The 17995-nt window shown below is 40.0% G+C and overlaps 1 protein-coding gene across 1 annotated transcript in view; it reads right to left on the bottom strand.

Annotated features, from left to right (window-relative positions):
• SNX25 (sorting nexin 25) overlaps positions 1-17898 on the bottom strand; it is an 82938-nt gene extending 65040 nt beyond the window's left edge. The window contains exons 1-2 of the mRNA XM_054632769.2: positions 17142-17898; positions 5520-5604 (exon numbers count right to left, since the gene is read on the bottom strand). Of these exons, the coding sequence (XP_054488744.2) occupies positions 5520-5604; positions 17142-17588 (532 nt within the window). The 5' untranslated portion in view covers positions 17589-17898. The remainder of the gene's footprint in view (positions 1-5519; positions 5605-17141) is intronic.
• Between the last annotated feature and the right edge of the window lie 97 nt (positions 17899-17995).

Below are 17995 nucleotides of genomic sequence, written 5' to 3'. Positions count from 1 at the left end.
CTTTACATGACTTCTGTAGTTTCCTTGTCACCCTTCCTGCATCACAACAGTGCTGTTCTCTATAAATTCAGGGTTCTTTAGAGCCCAGCATGTATGTCCAAGTGAACAGTGAGACAGCTTTTAAACAAATAAAATTTTAACAGGACACCAGCCACAGACACAGCAGCCAGTTTAAGACTGGGTAAGACACTGCCTTGTGTCATCCTGGCCTTGGGGTGCAGCTGCTGCTTTCATTTCATGCCCATTGATGCAGCTGGTGCCTTTTCAGCACTAGAAGGAAATACAGAAAACAAGTATAACAAATTTAGAGAGCAGCTTGCTCCCTTCAGAGAAGAAATCTGCTCATGCATCTATTCTCATTATTTTTATACTAGATGTTCTCTAAAGCATTGAAAACAACAGTCAGAAGACAAGGAAGGAATAAAAAAAGAAGCAGAACATATTCAGGACAGAACCTTGCTACCGCTAAGTCATCCACTACAATCATAAAACAAATCTCTTCTGATCAAATCAAATGCAGTGACCACAATGAGTCTGGTGCAAAACTGTAGAAATTTCTACTGGGTTTCCTAAATTAGTTCAGAAGAGCCAATTCCCAAGTTATTACAATGTGATTAAATGCCATTCCCATTGAAATTGAAGTTAAGTCTGCTCAACTACTCTTTTTAAACACTGTAAAGTGGAACAGTGTTGGGAGCAGAGAGCCAGAAGCTTATGTGGAGGTTCAGTGAGGACACCCCTCTAGACCCTTCCCTCATTCCTCCACATGTTCTACAGTAACTGCTATCCCTTTTTCCACATTCATGCATTGAGAGGTTCAGTGGCACCACCAGGGTCTGCAGGTCAGACTGGTTTCAAATCTGTAATTTGCAGAGCTTCACACTAGACAGTTTTTATATTGCTAAGATTCATTATACAACTTTATTAAAAATAACAAAAATCTGAATAACAAGGATTAAATGCCTACTCTTTTTTCTCAAAGCAATATTAAAAAACAGAGCATAAATATTCTATGCAAATGCAGACAGACTTCCAAGTTTCAACAAGAAGTAATAGTCCTTTCCTGAAAACCCTGGAGAAGCCACAACCACTACATTAATTTATAGTTAAATCCAAAACTCTCCTGTGACTGTATGAACAAATGAAACAAAGGTACAGCTACAACACTGCCTTGAGTTATTCTAGAGCAATAAGTATTACAACCCATAAAAGAGAAATACAAGGGTAAAGTGAATTGTGCTAGGATCCTGTAGGAAGAAAGCACCTTCAAAAAGCCAAGAATCATTACCAGAATTCTGTGCTACTACAACACTAGATCTAACATGCATGATGGGGTTATAATAAGCTATACTTTTAGAAAAATTCTTTCAATAAAAAAATAATAGGAAAAAATGACAGACTATACCACAGCCAAACCTGTCAAAGTACTGTTCTAGAGAAGTAAATGCTAAATGCTTATTTACTTCTTACCGCCACTACCTTTTCCCCTTTGGCCAAAAGCCAATTCAGACAAAAAAAAAAATAAAACCAAAAACAAACAACAAAAAACAATGACAAAAACCTGAAAGAAAATTTAAAACCCCTACATTAAAGGTGGGTTTACAATTACTAATAAAATTACTAATAAATACTCTGAATATTCAGTTTTATAATTTCCAAGACATAAGCATTAAAATTGAAAGAGATGAAAGCCATTTTTCAATTATCGTATTTTAAATTTCATTAAGTTTTAGCTATACAAGAGGATGAGGTTTTATACTTATTAGCTTTACTGAAGGTTCTCACAACTGCTAATTCTTTACTTAGACCATGGTGTAAAAGGCTGACAAAATGATGTTAAATGCCAACATTGCAGTGACTGTGAACTAGTAATAGTGGTTTAAAGATTTCAATGCTCTTCTAAAGTTTGTGTTTGGAAGACCACTAGCATTTCTTGGCTTACTTCCATACTCAAATTCTATGAAACTGACAGGTTTAGTAGGCTAGATGCTATCATTGTGCATGGATGGATTGGTCATGTGCAAAAGGAATCCCTGACGGTGTCCCAATACCCCAATCTTTGGTTCATTTTTATTAAAATTTTCCTGGCATTTGTGTCTTTACTGGTTTTATCTGCAGAAAAAAATTATGAAAATATATAAACAATGGATAAAAAATGTGTTAAAAATATCTAAGAAACTTAGTAAAATAAAATGAGACAAATTTATGTCCAAATAATTTCCGCACCCTTTGCCAAGAGTCGTTAGCTTCAAGTGTTTGAATCCCAATAGCACAGAGAACATAAATTCAAGTTGGTTTGCTATAAATTCAAGTTGGTTTGCTGATATTGTGGACCAAAAAAAAAATTGTTTTGAAAGCTGTATTGAAAAAAAAAAATGAAAAAATTAAAATAAATAAATTTTAAAAACCTACCAGCTTTTCAAATAGAGAGCAGCAGGAGTTCTTTTTCTAAATGTCAATATGCATATATTAAGTTGGGAAATGAGACATAGTTTCTCCCAATCTTTCTATAAAGGGAAGTAAAACCTTACATCCCCAACAGATTCAGATCCTAAGGGATCAACACAGATAGGCAAGATCTAATCCACAGAAAGAATCTAATTAAATACCCAAAATATTTCCAAAAAGTTCACCTCAAGGCAGGGTTGAAGGAAGACAACCCACTCCAAAAGAAGAGATGGCTCTCCAGCAGGAAATATGTTAAGATCTAAGAAGCAGGTGAATTTTTACAGTAGAACAATTTCAGCAGTAGAGCTCTGCCAGGATTTGAGCTATGGCCTGTACTTTTCTACTTACTCAAAAATGACCCAGTGAAGCAGCTAAGTGATATGAAGACCATTCTTCTTGGCACTGCTAAAACTGCAGAGACAAAGACTGACTGTGAAAAACAACAAAAAGACCGCAGGACTTGGAGCAATAAAAGCAGAAAATGAAATTCAGTTCCTGGGAGGCCAGCTACCCCCCAGCAGATCATTCTCCTGGCAACTGCAGCCTCAACCCAAGCAGTACACACTGTGCACAGCAGCATCAGAGGGACTGAGCACAGCCTCTCTCAGGAGACCTCTTACCACACCACTGCGTGCATGGAATCCAGACAAGCAGCAGGTAGCACCAAAGGGTATTTGTAGAAGCGGCTTATCTTCTCTTTTTGTAAGGTAAACGAAGGTCAAACAAAAATCAAATCAATCTCTCAACAGAAAGCATGAAAAGTACTGAAAAAAACATATTTCTATGTAAGCTATTCAAGTACTACCAGCTAAAAAGGAGACTTGACAACTAAAGGCCTTTTCTTTCTGCCATACTCAAGAAGGAAAATCTTTGTAACCTTTCACTTGTTCTGATTTTGAACTCTTAGATTTCATAAGCCACAACACACTGTGGCAGGGCTAATTCACAGCTTTCCCCCCCCCACCTTGAATCTACAGCTAAGGCAAGTATCCTATTATTCATAATGAAGCAGCACTCTAATACACTGCTCTGCTCTTAATGGAAAATAACAAAGGCATTTAGGGCGGAGCTGTGAACCAACATATACAGAGCTCCTTCTTGGTGGTGTTTAGTGTGAGGCACACTGTAAAAGGATGATTCCCAACAATTTTAGTACAGCAAGACAAGAAGCTGTATAAGACACAGACAACTATTATCAGCCAGTGACTATCACAGGAAAACTATCTAAACATCTACTAGTTATTGAAATAAGACTGATGGTTGGAACAGAAGCATGGATGACTCCTTCAGTTAAACCAAAGATCTTTACATTAAGACTATGATGGGAACATCAGGAAAAACGCAGTAAAGCAAGGGGCAGCTTGAAGTGACACAGACCCTCAGGTGAAGCACACCAAACTCAGAGAGAAAAGACCACACAGCCTGGCTATAACACCAGCAAAAGCATGGCATGACTAACAGACAACAGGCAGTTCTGGAGGGGGGCAAGGCCAACTTAATTACACAATGATGAAACAGAGCTGAAGAAATCAGAATTAACCAAAGGGCTGTCTCTTCACATCCAGCAACAGCATTTCTGACATCAGATGACATCATCCATGCGTCTCAAAGGTAATGTAAAAAGAAGTAAAATCTGTTAAGGGGAAAAAGAAAAAGCCCACACAAAAAACCCCACATCCTAAAATCTCAAGAAGCACTAAGAGTCCAAACTGGTCCCCAAGACTGAAACACCATTACAACTGAATGTCTCCTAGCTAAATGAATAAGGCTTTCTAAAGCATTTTGTTGAGTAGCACATTACACCTTGACAGCAAAAAGTTGTCAAAAATTCCTGGGACAACATTTATAAATGCTTTAATCCTAATCACTGCAAGATTGGAAACAGAAATACAGATGGTATTTTTTATATTACTAGTAATAAAGTTTTATTTAACCACAAACTTGTGGGGGAAAAAAAACAAAAAAAGAAAAAAAAACATTCACATCAAGACAACTACAAATTTCAGAACTGTCACAGGCAAGAAGTCCTGTCTATTTTCATAGAGACTGATCATTTTGTGCTAATAAAAAACTATTGCTTTTGGGATTGCATTCAGTATTTCAAAATGATTGCATTCAGTATCTTAAACTGAAGATGACTCAGTCACCTTTCAAACCAAAAACACTTTGTATGGTAGAGCAAAAAGTACAGCCTCATCTTTGTCAAACTGCAAAACAGAGAAGTTGGCTTCATCACTTAGGCCTGGAAGAAATAAAACAAAATCTGACAAGTTTGCTTTCCAAAATTCAGAGTGAGAATGGAGGGTAAAAGCTACTCTGAAAAAAAAAATAGCAGAAAGGCATGAGCTGTCACAGCATAAGGTACTTAACTCTGAAAAATGAATCATTTAAGTATTAGTAACTTGCTTTCAGCCTTACTGAGTAGGGATGGCCTCATGCATCCATCTCAATGACATAGGTAGGTAGTGCTCTAATTTTATAATTTTGCTACATACCCTGCTAACAGCTATTCACAAAAATAACTTCAAAAACATAACAAGGTGTCATAAGACAACCAACCCATTTAAAGCAATGATAATTTTCAAAGATAGTCTTAATTTATGAAAAATACAGGAAAAAGTGCTGCAAAGAAATCCTAAAGGAAAAAGTCTTCAAAATTAGATAAAATATTTACAAAAGGTTGATATACTCTATCAGTCAGAAATACAAATACTGATTTTAGATTCAGTTTTAATGGCAAGAATTGCACTAAATGGGAAGACTGTATGCAAGAACCTACAGGATTTCTCAGTTCAGGAAAACCCAGTGAAGAATATTTTAAGTGTTACCCCTTTGCTTTGTGCATAAGTATTAAGGACTGTATTTCAATGTATTTCTGTAAAAACCAGCCACTACAATGACAACATCACATTACCTACTACAGTGGATTTCTTCAGAAGACTAAGACCTTGCCATTACATTCTATATCATGGAAGAAACCAGGGTCATATTCTAAAGTCTTGGAATATTGCGCAGTTATGGTTTGCTAAAAGGACAAGAGACATTCAGACTCTAATGCTCCTAAGACTCACCTTCTTTCAGTGCTTTATCCATATTGTGAGAAATAACCACTCTCCTTGATTGGATTGAATCATGAAAGCTTCCAGACCAATTACTCTGAAATTAAAATAGAACATACATTGTAAGAGGAATAAATAAACTAAAAGTTACAGAAGGAATAAAACTGGAATTCTAGGCAATAGTAACGTATCATTTGGTCTTTATGCAAATATTGTCACCTCATATGGTAAAAGAGAGGAGTGTCAATTGTCTATGAGGTTATTATACATTGTTTATTAAGCACATATTAATACTTGTGTATCACACATTGTCCAACTTGCAAAATTATCTTAAGTGAAGTTTTTTGGGTCGAAAGGGGCTGTATTCATTTGCAAGACAGTGCACTGAGGCTAGGACATGCACGTAACAAAACAACTAGAACTCTTTTATTCTGTATTTTCAGAGCAAATAGAACATTTTTATAGCCTGCTGTGACAATGGACTTCATTTATCCTTGTAAACTACTTTTAAAACAAAAGAGAAACCTTTATATCTCCTTTATATCTCCTATTTGGTTCACATTTTTTTGGGCTTCTTTCTTCAAAGATACTTCTGGCCCTCTGCATTTTAAGCTGCTGTCCTACACAAATATTTGTCTTTATTGGAGTATTCACTCCCACAGTGTCCAAACAGGTGGGCGGATGGAGAAACATTTTTCAGGGTATAGATAAAGAACAGTGACTCATGATGTATTTATATAGAAAGGAGTATAATTCAAAACAGAAATAGAAACTGTTCCCACTGTCAATTTGCTTGGAGCTCACTCTACTTCCTAAGGGGAAAGCACTTCAGAAACATCCCCATCCCTCCAACATTCACCACACAGAGAATAGGAAAGCAGCATAAACGTGAAGAAAAAACAGTTTAATGTTCTTAAAGGTAATATACTGTTATTTCAGCCAATTTGCAGGCTAATAATCTGTATTTTGGTTTAATGTTTTTTGTCTACTTCAGATGCGTGCATGGAGAGTCTAACAAAGTTCATCTAATAGAACCTAGATAAAGGAGTCTCTGCACTACTTTTAACAGTAAAATGAAGCTTTTCAGGCTCACTCACACCTATCACACAGCAAAGTGACTTGGAAAGGTACTTTCCATGCCTTGAGTGCCCCCCTGCCCACAGCTGATTTGTTCCACCTTTTGGATGAATGCAGCAACACTCCCTAGAGTTCTTCCAGTCACAATTCTGAGACCATGATTGTGGTCTTTGTGCTGATTTCTTCCCTCCTCCACAACACTACCAATGGCAGGAGCAGCAAGACTTCAGCACATTTGCCTCCATCTGCAGTCCCCCCTCACTATTAAGACTATAGTAAATGAGGAGTGAGAACAGAGTATTTAGTGAACCACTATAGATTTCCAAGCCCCTTTTTGATCTGACCACTGCTAAAAGCTTCAGCCATACCCAGCTAAACAGTAAGGAAAAGTATTTTTTCTCTTTGTAAGGTCTAACACTATTTGTAAGGCTCCAATACATCATCTCTGGCTATTAATGTAATCACACTTCCTCAACACTGTTCAAAGCTGTGTTAATGCCAGTCACACAATTATTTTAGGATTTTTCTGCTTTATCTGCAGCAGGAAGCTGCATTATTTAAAAAATTAAAAAGAGAAGACTCACAGAGACGTGAAATACCCCAAGTACCTTAGGGGAAGGGAAAACCCAATTAAACAAACTCACTCAGGTCTTTCTGTGAAGAAGGAACTCCTAAACACGAGCCAACAATCCTGACTCAAGATCCATGCTCAACACACTCCATTTTCCTTAACACTCATGCCAGCTTAGGTATCCTACAATCCTTCTGCTGAACTGAGTCCTACCTGCATGGAGATCAGTGACCTCAAGCTAACTTAGGCATCAACAGTTGCATCACATACATTTCAGGAGGCATTTTTTATGGCCTAAAGCATCAGTAAGTGCTCAAATGTAGTGCTCACCAAATTATTCCTTTCAAAACTAGTTTAAACACAAGTTAAAAAAAAAAAAAAAAAGGAAAGCAACCTTCAGAGGGGATCAGGGGATCTATAGTTGCAAGAAGTAGCTTGTTCCACTATTAACTTATGATTCTAGTTGGGTTCCTTCAGGTTTAAGAACTCAACTTCAGGGAGACCTTACTGCTGTCTCCAAGTACTGAATGACAGGATACAGAGTAAAGGGAGCCAGACTCTTCTTGCAGATGCATGGGACATTAGGAAACATTGCAACACAGGAAATTTCCATCACAAGACAAAACTATTTTAATCACGAGGCTGCTCGAGTATCAGAATAGGAGTGCTGACAGGCTGTGGGGTCTCCATCTCTCAATCTTCCTCACTCTGAGCAAGAGAGTGAACTAGATGTCCCCCAGATATTCCTTCCAACCTGAACTATTCATGATCCTTGATGACCCTTCAGAGAGCTGTTAGTTTAATTTCATTATTAATAATATATCAGATCTAAAGGTGCCTTGTCTAAAACAAGTGATCGAACTAATTTTTTCTTCCCATTTTATGAACTTGCATTTAGCAGAACCAAGACTTAAGCCTTGTTAGTTTAGGTTTGCTTTCAAAAAGTACTGTTTCTGTGACAATAAAAGTGATGAATTAATTAAATAAGCAGGCACTCCCAAGTTAGATGACATATGGCAGTAAACACCTTAAAAACAACCGTAACAACCTGGTAATGCTGATAACCAACATCTGTGATAACAGAAGGATTTCAGAAAATTCACAGTCCAAGCTCAGCTCTAACAGCTGAGAGAATGAAAAATACAACATATTTCACTGAAAGACTTTCTTCCCACCCCTGACTCAAGTCAGATGCAGGGCATATGTAGAAAACAGTTTCAGCTAGAAAGCTTAGATTTGAATGTTTTCACATTTTTCTTCATGTCATTCATCTACAGAAAAATGGTGCCAGGCTTCATGAAATAGTTGGCATAACCCTGACTGAGCCAAAAACATTTGTAAGTGGATTTAACATAGTCAAAGCTTTTGTTTAGATGCTCTTTTATGCAGATTAAAACCTGGCATGTTCCTCTAAGTCCTGACTTGCGCTATCATAGCCCTCAATGATTTATCTTTTTTTAATTGGTGTCAAGACAATTGGGTTCCTGTCTGTAGATTTCATTGGTAAGTAATGACAGAAACCAGACTAAAACATAAATAAAACTTAACAAAAGGACTTGAAGGGATAGGGGTGGAGAACATTTTGAACGTACATACTAAGAATGAAGTTGCTAACAAACAGGGAGGCCTGTTTCCTGGAACTCTTCAAGTTTTCTTCAGTTTTGACTTTGCTTAGAGGCTGAAAAAAAGGATGTGTGCATTTCCTGCAGACTTCTGAACAACACTCATTGTTTGATACTTTTGAAAACTATTTATGATGAAGAAAACAACAGTCTGAATCGGTCAAGAAACAAAAAGGCTGACATTGAACCTGAAATTCTGTCCTAGGTTCAGTCTCCTACAGATTCAAAAATTAAGTAAATGTCAGTTATTGGTTTAAACTATATGAGTAATTTTAAATTAGCTCTGAAGACAACAATAAATGTTAAATGAAAAAGAATTAAGAAATTATTTCAGCACAATACTCAATAAATGGCAAAGCACAGAGAACACAGGAGTACCTTCCACTATCAAGAAATTCATTTGCAACACTTTGTATCAAATGCAATTTTTAAAACACAGCAGCAGAAAGCCAGGCACCTGCTATAGGCACACCACATGCAGCCTTACTCTGCCATGGAATTGAGGCCAGAAGCAGAGAAAAATTTACAATTATTCCTATTACATTAACTCAATTGCAGCAAAACTAGAGCAGAGATCACAACAGATGCCACAATATAAATGGGCATTGTGGATGAGACAGTTTAATCACTGATCTAAAAGGGAAAGGCTGCATCTAATTCAGCATACAGAAACCAACCAGTTACTCATAGTTACTTTTTCCTCCCACTGTTGCCCTATTAACTTTCCTCTTATCTTTGTAAAGCATACATTAACATCAGACTGGACCTTGATAACAAAGAGTCACAGCCCAAACAATACTTCACTGAACTCTTCATAAATTCATATTTAACAGACATGGATAGATGTGTTCTTATAATGTTGGGATAAGAACATCTATATGAAGTAATATGTTACTTCATATAGATGTTCTTATCCCAACATTATTTCAACTAATGATGCAAAAACAAATTTATGTTCACAAGAGTTGATATTTTTTAATCTTTACTTATGGTCTATTTAACATTACAAGGCATATATATATGTGTCACAGTCAGCATTAACAGATACCATAACTACCAATTTAAAAGTCAACATACTTAAAGCATGTTAATCCTATTATCTTAAGCATCATTATCTTGGTAATTATTTTATGATATCATCTCATTATTTCTACTAATGTAGTAGCTCTTAGAATATGTAAACTCTGTTTATCATATAGGGATCTTCAATCTTAGCTGTTTAAAACTGGTAAAACTGCAGCAGTGTAAAAACTTTATAATCAGGATAGAACTTTCTTCACTTGAGATTTCATAGAATATCAGACAGATAAGAAAAAGAATATGAAAATGAAACATTTCTCGGGTACTACTTTCATTCCATAAGTACAGCTAAGAAATAATAGGTAAGCTAGCATTCAAATCACTGCTCAGCAAGAAATACAGCATTATCCTGTGCTGGAATTTTTAATATTGCCGTCAAAATAAAGCCTTAAATGAATTCTCAAGGTACAGGCATAGCCCCAATTTACTGAACATTTCCACACTCTCCTCCTCTGTAAAAAGAAATGACAAGAACCTATGGTCTATACTTCAAGGCCAAAAGAGCCATATGGTATGAAAACTAAATTGCTGGCAAGCCAGAAAAGCCAGCACAAAATCATGCTTGAGTTGCAGAGTCTCAGCTTAGCAACCAGAGAGAAACTCCTGAGAGGCCTATTGATATACCCTCCCTGCACATGACTTTTTACCATACACACATTTTATAGGGTGTTCTGTTTTCAAGAGCACCACAAAACATGCCACATGAACCATCATCATTCATTTTATTACCATTAACTTGTTCTGTTTCACTGTGCATATTTAATAGGGGAAAACGGTATAGAATGACTGATCACAAAAACCTCCCATAGACACAACACAAATCTGTTCCCCTCATGACTACATGATTTCTTTATCTTTTTAGCCACTTGAAGTAACAGCTTGGGAGAGGACACAGTGTTCTATGTAACTGGCTCTTTCCTTAGGTAACTTCTGCTGCTGTGCTTTGCAGAGAGCAAGAAACCAAGACTTGGCAATACAAGAGAACTTTATGTGATTTTCAGAATGTTTCTGATACATGCCTACGCTATTTTCAATGTCAAAGCATACCTTGAATGCAGGACGTCTTCACTCTTGACCTTATTACACAGGTTTTATAGCCACCCTTAGGATCTCCCAGCAAGAGACTTGGACAGTAAGATCTCTAGGAGCCCACCATCCATCCTTATTGACTCAGCAGAGCTTGGTTATCAGGAGAAATGAGCTAGCTCCCTAGTTATGTTTTGAATCATAGAACACTGTTCATGTGAGAAGCAGTCCCTACAAAGGTAAAAACAGCCCATTCACAGCAAAATATGAGATGTCAATCCAACTCAAAGTTGAGAAAATTAAATGTCAAGAACAATAAAATGCAGAGCTGACAAAAAAGATCCAATGAAAGGAATCAGAAAATTCTTGCATGACAAGACAAGAAATCTCTAAATATACATGATGAATAAAAGAAATCTCTAAACATACATGATGATGAAAAATGTGTGGAAAACTAAGTCTGCTCACTGCTAAGGAGTTATGGGACAAAGAAGTGAGTATCAGAGTCTGAAAAACATTTAATTTCCTGAGGTCAGTCTCCGGTAATAAAGTTATCACTCCAAAGTTACACCTGCAGGTAAACAACATATGCAGTCCTAACAAAGTTCCAATTCTGAAAAGGCTTATAAATCCCAAATTATAACAGATGTTCCACAGATCCCTAAAAATAAACTGTACCAGAAATGCCCAAACCACAGGCCCCTGCTGAACTATAGCAGAACACTTGCAATTCATGCAACGTTCCCTTAACATTTTAAAATATTCATGGAATTGGTAGAAATTGCTAAAATATATTTTTATTATTTTGATTTCATTACTTTCCTAGTGGTAAACTCAACCATATCAACAAAGGCTCATTATTGACCTGCCTATAAATGAGACAGAACTAAGAATAAATGCATGAGACTCTGAGTTCTGTTAAAAACGCACTAAACATATCTTCTCCTTTCAGTCCAGAAACAGCCCATCAATTAAAAGACTGGCACTAGATCAGAATATCTGCTTGCAAGCCCAAAACAGTCTAAAGTGTGACAGAAGTGCCACAACCAGAGGCTGTTGTTTTTACAAAAATCCTGCAATAGCAGAGCTCTAAATATCCCCTATGCAGTCAGAGAATGAGACAGACCATAGAAGATGCTTGCCTTTAGATTTAGAAAAACCCATAAATGCTTTTAAAGTCTTACTAAGGCATACAGATCAAAATTTGAAGGAGTTAGGAAGCTTCTCCTCTCCCTCACAGTTCCTCCGAACTATTTATTACCTCAAGAATTCTTTTGCATCCCACTTGAAATTTATGCCCACAGATGGCAACCCTTCCACTTTCCACAGCTGCTGGGGCTCCTCCAAGCTTACCTTCACATGCTTCATCTCATGGCAAAAGTCCAACAGAGAAGGAAAATAAAACTGTGTCCTTTCTCTCTGCTTCCCTTATGTTCTTCACAAAGGGCAGAGCACTCAGCTTGGCTACTATGACAAATACTCAACCTCAGTTAAGCTGCCATCACATTTGAAAGATTGGGACCATTTCCATTTCACTATACATCCTCCTACAGCTTGGATAAAAAGCAGTGCTGTGTTCCAGGATCCAGATACTTCAAAGACAACCTGATCCAATGAAAAAAAGCTTTACCCATGCCCCCTGCACTAATGGCAAATTCACAAAAATACACGTTCAAGGATGGAACAAGGCTTTAGGAACATAAAATATGATCACATGTAGTGTGATTTGGCTTTAGGGCCAGAAAGGGAGAGTGTTACTTTACTCACTCAAAATTGAGAGCTATTAAACTGTAGTAAACAATAGTGACCAAATATGTCAGGAGATGAGTTTTAAAGAAACACTAAAGTAATTGACAACTGTTAATTGTAGGAAACTAAAGACAGGACATTAAAATCCATGTACCCTTTTCACTGGGAAAAAAAGCACATTCACTATCCTTCTGTTAGTGTTGCAGAAAGACTAGGTAGATCCTTTTTTATACAGAGTATCATTCACTTAATCTGAATTTAAAATGCAGTACTTAAATCTAATAAACTAATAATTGTTTTTTGCATTATTTAAAAGAAGTTGATAACCAAGCTCTCTGTTACTTGGAGCTTTTGCTTTGAATCAGAGTCAAAACATTATGCTGAAAAGAAAACCCCATCTCTGCCAGTTTTTTTGGCAGAGAAACAACTCACATGAACGTGGGAAAAGTTTTCCTTCCCCTTCCCACTAACTTGGTTAACATGGTTCTTCACATGAGTCAAAGCCATCTCCCTCTACAACCACACAAGGTAAAAGGAGTTTTGGAAGCAAACTCCAATTTTAAAGGGTTACATATGTTCTAACCCAGGGCTATCTTTGCTATGAACAAGTCCACTGGTACTTGAGAAGTGAAAATCCCCTTTAAAACAGACAAAACAGACACTCTCACTAAAGTACAATTGAGTCATCATGTCTTTTTGCAGTCTTGCATTTTGCTGTTCTCCACCACCACAAATCATCTTGTCCTAAAACAGCTCCTGCAAAGTGCTGAAAAATACCTGACAATAATATAATGTACAATTTCAAGGACTCACTCAATTCCAATTATTTCAATATCAATAGAAACTATTTACCAATATTATCAGTACCTGCAAGTACTTAAAAGTATTAAGTAAGACATTATTATGAGTTGCCTGTACACCTCTCTTCCAACAAAAGAGAGATTTTTATGTGGAAGCCAAGAAACTGCCCAGATAGTTTTTATGAACAGAGCCACAGAAAAAATACATTGAAAGCACAATTTATCATAGGGATATAAATCACACAGCTTGCTTTGCAATTCTCAGCAGATTTCAAGTGTTCTTTCTGAGATACCTGACTTCAGAAGGAAGTCTTGACCTTTCAAGTCCCAAAGGAGTTACACAAAAAATGGACAAAGCACAGCTTTACGTTCAAGAAGATTGCTTCTCTAGTTGGAACTTCAGGCAAAAGGAAAGAAAAATATATGTACCTTGCTCTTCTGAAATCCAAACCTGCAACACTGCACTTCCTCACTCATATTCCTCACTTGCACGAACAGGTCCATGAAAATCAACAGCACTGAACTCTCACATGCTAAGTGGTTGCTGAATTGAGAATGTACAAAAAACTCCCTTTATTCAGCTCAGCATGAGGGACTCCATTGAACTCCCCTTTGAAGTTGGTCAAGAGTACTCCCACTAGCTTTCCAAGAGCTGAGTCTGACTACAACTAGAGTAAACACTTATTCCTGAATACTTACTGTTTCCTCATTTGTTAACCCCAATGTGAAAAATCACACAAAGAATGAAAAGTGAATTGTCTAAATTTTGTACATAAAACACATGAAGAGTGAGATGCCAGTCATAATAAGGTTTTTACCTTACATTTTTTCCATTATTAGGCCAACAGGTAGTTCTTCTTTCTTCTTGAGGAAAAGAAAAAAACAAGGCTGAAAAAAATTACAGCTTTACTGTCATACTACTACTGGCTCCCAGAAAAGACAAAAGGATCATAAGGCTGTATGAAAAGCATGAGAGTAACAACTGAATGACAAAAAAGCAGTGTAAATGCAAAAGGATGTAAAATTAAAAGACAAACTAAATTAGGAAGTTTTAGTGAATGGCCTACATTTCTATAGGCTGCCTATCCAGACAATTTTATTTTCTTCACCTACATTTTGCTGAAGCTCCAATTAGAAAGTCTGCTACACATACACAAAATCATGTTCAGAAAAACTCTTCAAGTAGCTTTTCAGTCCTGAAGCCACTTGGTACCAGAAAGAAATCAATAAAACTATAAATTGAAGGTATGAGAAACCCAATTAAGATGCCTGGCATTACATCTTCTAAATAGAAAGGGTAAAATGACTCACTCCTTTTTTCAACATCCCTTTCATGTAAGTAAACTTTTGGGAACAGTGCAAAGAGGGAGGAAAGAAAAAATTGAATGGAGTCAGGGAGAGGGTAACAAAACAATCCTGGGAAAAGGGTTCTAGCAGGTACTGCTGCCTTACCAGTGAATTTTAAATACCAAATTTCAATTCCCTTCTGAAACAACAAACACATCCCATAGAGCTAAAATAAATGCAAACACTATAAATTAGATAACACAACAGCAGGTGTGCACTATTTATATATACAAATCCAACAGATGAACAAAACATCTTCAAGAGAAATGCACAGTAACACATCACAAAGAGAAAGTGCAGATGGTACAGTAGCAGAAGTGGCTATTTGTCTCTGGACAGTTCTACTTTCACTGCTGTTCTGTAGGCTTATGTTTTTCAGTAGGCTTACATTTTTCACAAAGGAGGAGACCTTTGAAAAGAAATTAATTTTTTTTTTCTTCAAATGTTGGCTTCCCAAATTAAATTGGCTGTTTCACAAACCTGAAAGTTGCTCCTCATTGTGTCAGCAGGGAGATTTCGATTGCTAAGTTTATGTATAGATATGTTTGGTACTATGTAAAAGTAAGCTAACTCACCTGATGCTCAGATAAGTATAGAAGTACATAAATGCCACTGGAGCTATGGCATTGACACTGAAACTGAAAAATTCTTGTAAATCTCAAAGCAACAGGAATTGTTGTTTTGAGAATCAATTGATCCACTTACATATTTTTTCTGTTTGGTGTAACACAGCTATATGGCTAAAAACAGAAGCATATAGTCCTTTACTCGAAGGTGCTTATGCACCTAACACACATTTGTTACCTAGCACTCCTCTGACAAAATCCAGCTGAACAATCCCTAGCTGTACCCACCTTTTGCTTACCACTTGTGTGTTACACCTTCTTACTTCCCAACTTAACGCTCATACGCATTATTTGTTCTTCACTTCCTTCAGAAAGTGGAGTATGATGTTGGGTGTTCAAAGCAAAGAGGATGTTTAAAAAAAATCTACCAATAAGACAAAATGACTATCAGACAGAGACACACATATATCCTAAATGCACCTTTGCAAGTTGTACTATTCACGGAATTCAACAACCCCCAGCCAAATGATCCCTACGGGCAACAATACTCTGCCGGCTTCCATTAAATGCAGACGGGAAAAGCACATTGCTCCCAAACACAGGCTCCTTCTCTCCCTAGGTCAAAGAATGAAGGAATAAACCACTACTACAGGTTGTTAGCAATTTGACTGAAAAGACAGAAAGACAACTGTTTCAGCCAGTGATTTGTATCAGGTTCTTGCCCTGCCAGCACCCGCTGTGTTCTGCAAGCTCAGCTGCATGGGCTGCAGCCCCGGACACACGTGACAGCGCTACTTACTTACTGCCGAGAAGGGTACGCGTACCAAATGTAACAAACTGGGTTACCAGAACAGCCAGGATGCACACCCAGGTGACACAAATTCCCTCCCTTTTCCTTTTCAGAGCGCTCTCAGGTATCCTAACATTACTGAAGGGAAATAGCATTTACACAGTACAGTCTATTTATTGCTGCGGCAGCTCAAGTGCTAACACACCTACAAGACACCGTGAGGGGCCAAGGGCTCCAGGCTGGAGCTGCCAGCTGTAACATTCAACACCACATCCCTGTGACCCACTGCAAAGCAGGAGTGTGGGCAGATTCTAAATTTTCAGCAGTATTTTTGCAGGCTCATCTAGGATTAGCTCCCAAGCACTGGATGATGGGGAACAGGGTTGTGGATGGGAGGAAAGTTTCCAAATACCTCGTGCTATCAGTCCCATTCAGAAGAACCCGAAAAAGACTAAGCTGTGAGCTACAAAGAGCTTGTGCACTAGTACATTTTGGAATATGTGCAGAAAATGAAATTGTTTCCCTTTTGCATAGAGCTCTGCAACGGCTTGAGTACAAAATAGCACTATGATAACACTATCTGAAGCTGTCCGACTTCAGAGAACGCATTAAAGGAACACTAAGCTGCCTCTTCGACCAAGTCTCTCTTTTACCAGTGACATTTCAATGGGAGGAGCAGAAAAGGATTTGAGACACAGCCACTGTGGAGCGAACACAGTGAACCACCTTGCGAGCATTCCCGCAATCCGGAGCTCTCTCCCGGAGCAAAGTGTTGATTTTTCCGGTGCGCCTGCTACCGTCCAACACAACTTTTGCCATTTAGAGCCCCGTCGGGCGGCAGAGCGCGGGCAGGCTCCTGCGCCCGCGGTAGGACAGCAGGACACGGGGTTCGGGTGGCGCGCCGTTCCACGGCGGAGCGAGGGCCGCGCCACCCCCGCCCGCCGCCGGGCAGGGAGGGCGAGCCGCGGCCACCGCCCGCTCCGCCCGCTCCCCTCCCGCTACTCACCCCCGCGACCGGCCGGACCGGAGCCACGGCGGCGAAGTCCGGCGGCGGCAGGCGGCGGCGGCCGCGGCACATCAGGACGATCAGGGTGCCCAGCGCGGCGGCAGCGGCGGCGCAGCCCACGTAGAGGGCGAGGCGGAGCAGCAGCAGCGCCAGGCACGGCGGCCCGCCGCCCCCCGCCTCGGCCCGCTCCTGCCCCAGGTGGACGACGGACACAGCCAGAAGCCCCAGTCCCGCCGCCAGCACGAAGCGGGATGATCCGGGATCCTCGTCCTCCTCGTCTTCCGCCGCCTCCTCCTCGCCGCCGCCGACCACAGCGGCGGCCGCCGGGGCGCTGCGGCGGCGCGCCTCGCCACCGGGGCCGTGCGAGCCCAGCGGGCCGGGGGCGGCGGCCCCCACCGCCTCGGGCTGCCCGGCCGTGCTGCTAGCGCTGTCGGCACCGGGGAACATGCTGCTCCTGGCGCCGCTGGGAGCAAGCGCATCTCCCGCCGCGGCAGCCCCCTGCGAAGGTCGCCGCTCCCAGGGCCCCCCCTCTCCTCCTCCGCCGCCGCCGCCGCCTCCTTCGCCGCCCGCCGCCGCCACTGGCACCGCTGCGGCCGCCGGGGGAGCCGGAGCTCATGCCCAGCGGCAGGAGGGTGCGCGGCGGCCGGGCCGCTTTCTGGCGGCAGCGCTGCCCCGCGCTGGGCGGCGGGAGCCGAGCGCCGTGGCAGCAGCCGGGGAGGCCCCGCCGCGCCGCTCGGTGTCCGGCCGGGCAGGGGGCGGAGGCGGGGGCGGTGCCTGCCGAGCGGGCGGGCCCGGGACATGTGCGCCTGCCGCACCGCCCCACGGTGGGGCCCGGCCGGACTGTCTAGTACTGT

This window comes from Agelaius phoeniceus, chromosome 4 (assembly GCF_051311805.1).
Source record: "Agelaius phoeniceus isolate bAgePho1 chromosome 4, bAgePho1.hap1, whole genome shotgun sequence".
NCBI lineage: Eukaryota > Metazoa > Chordata > Aves > Passeriformes > Icteridae > Agelaius > Agelaius phoeniceus.
This window is presented reverse-complemented; position numbering and strand designations above follow the sequence as displayed.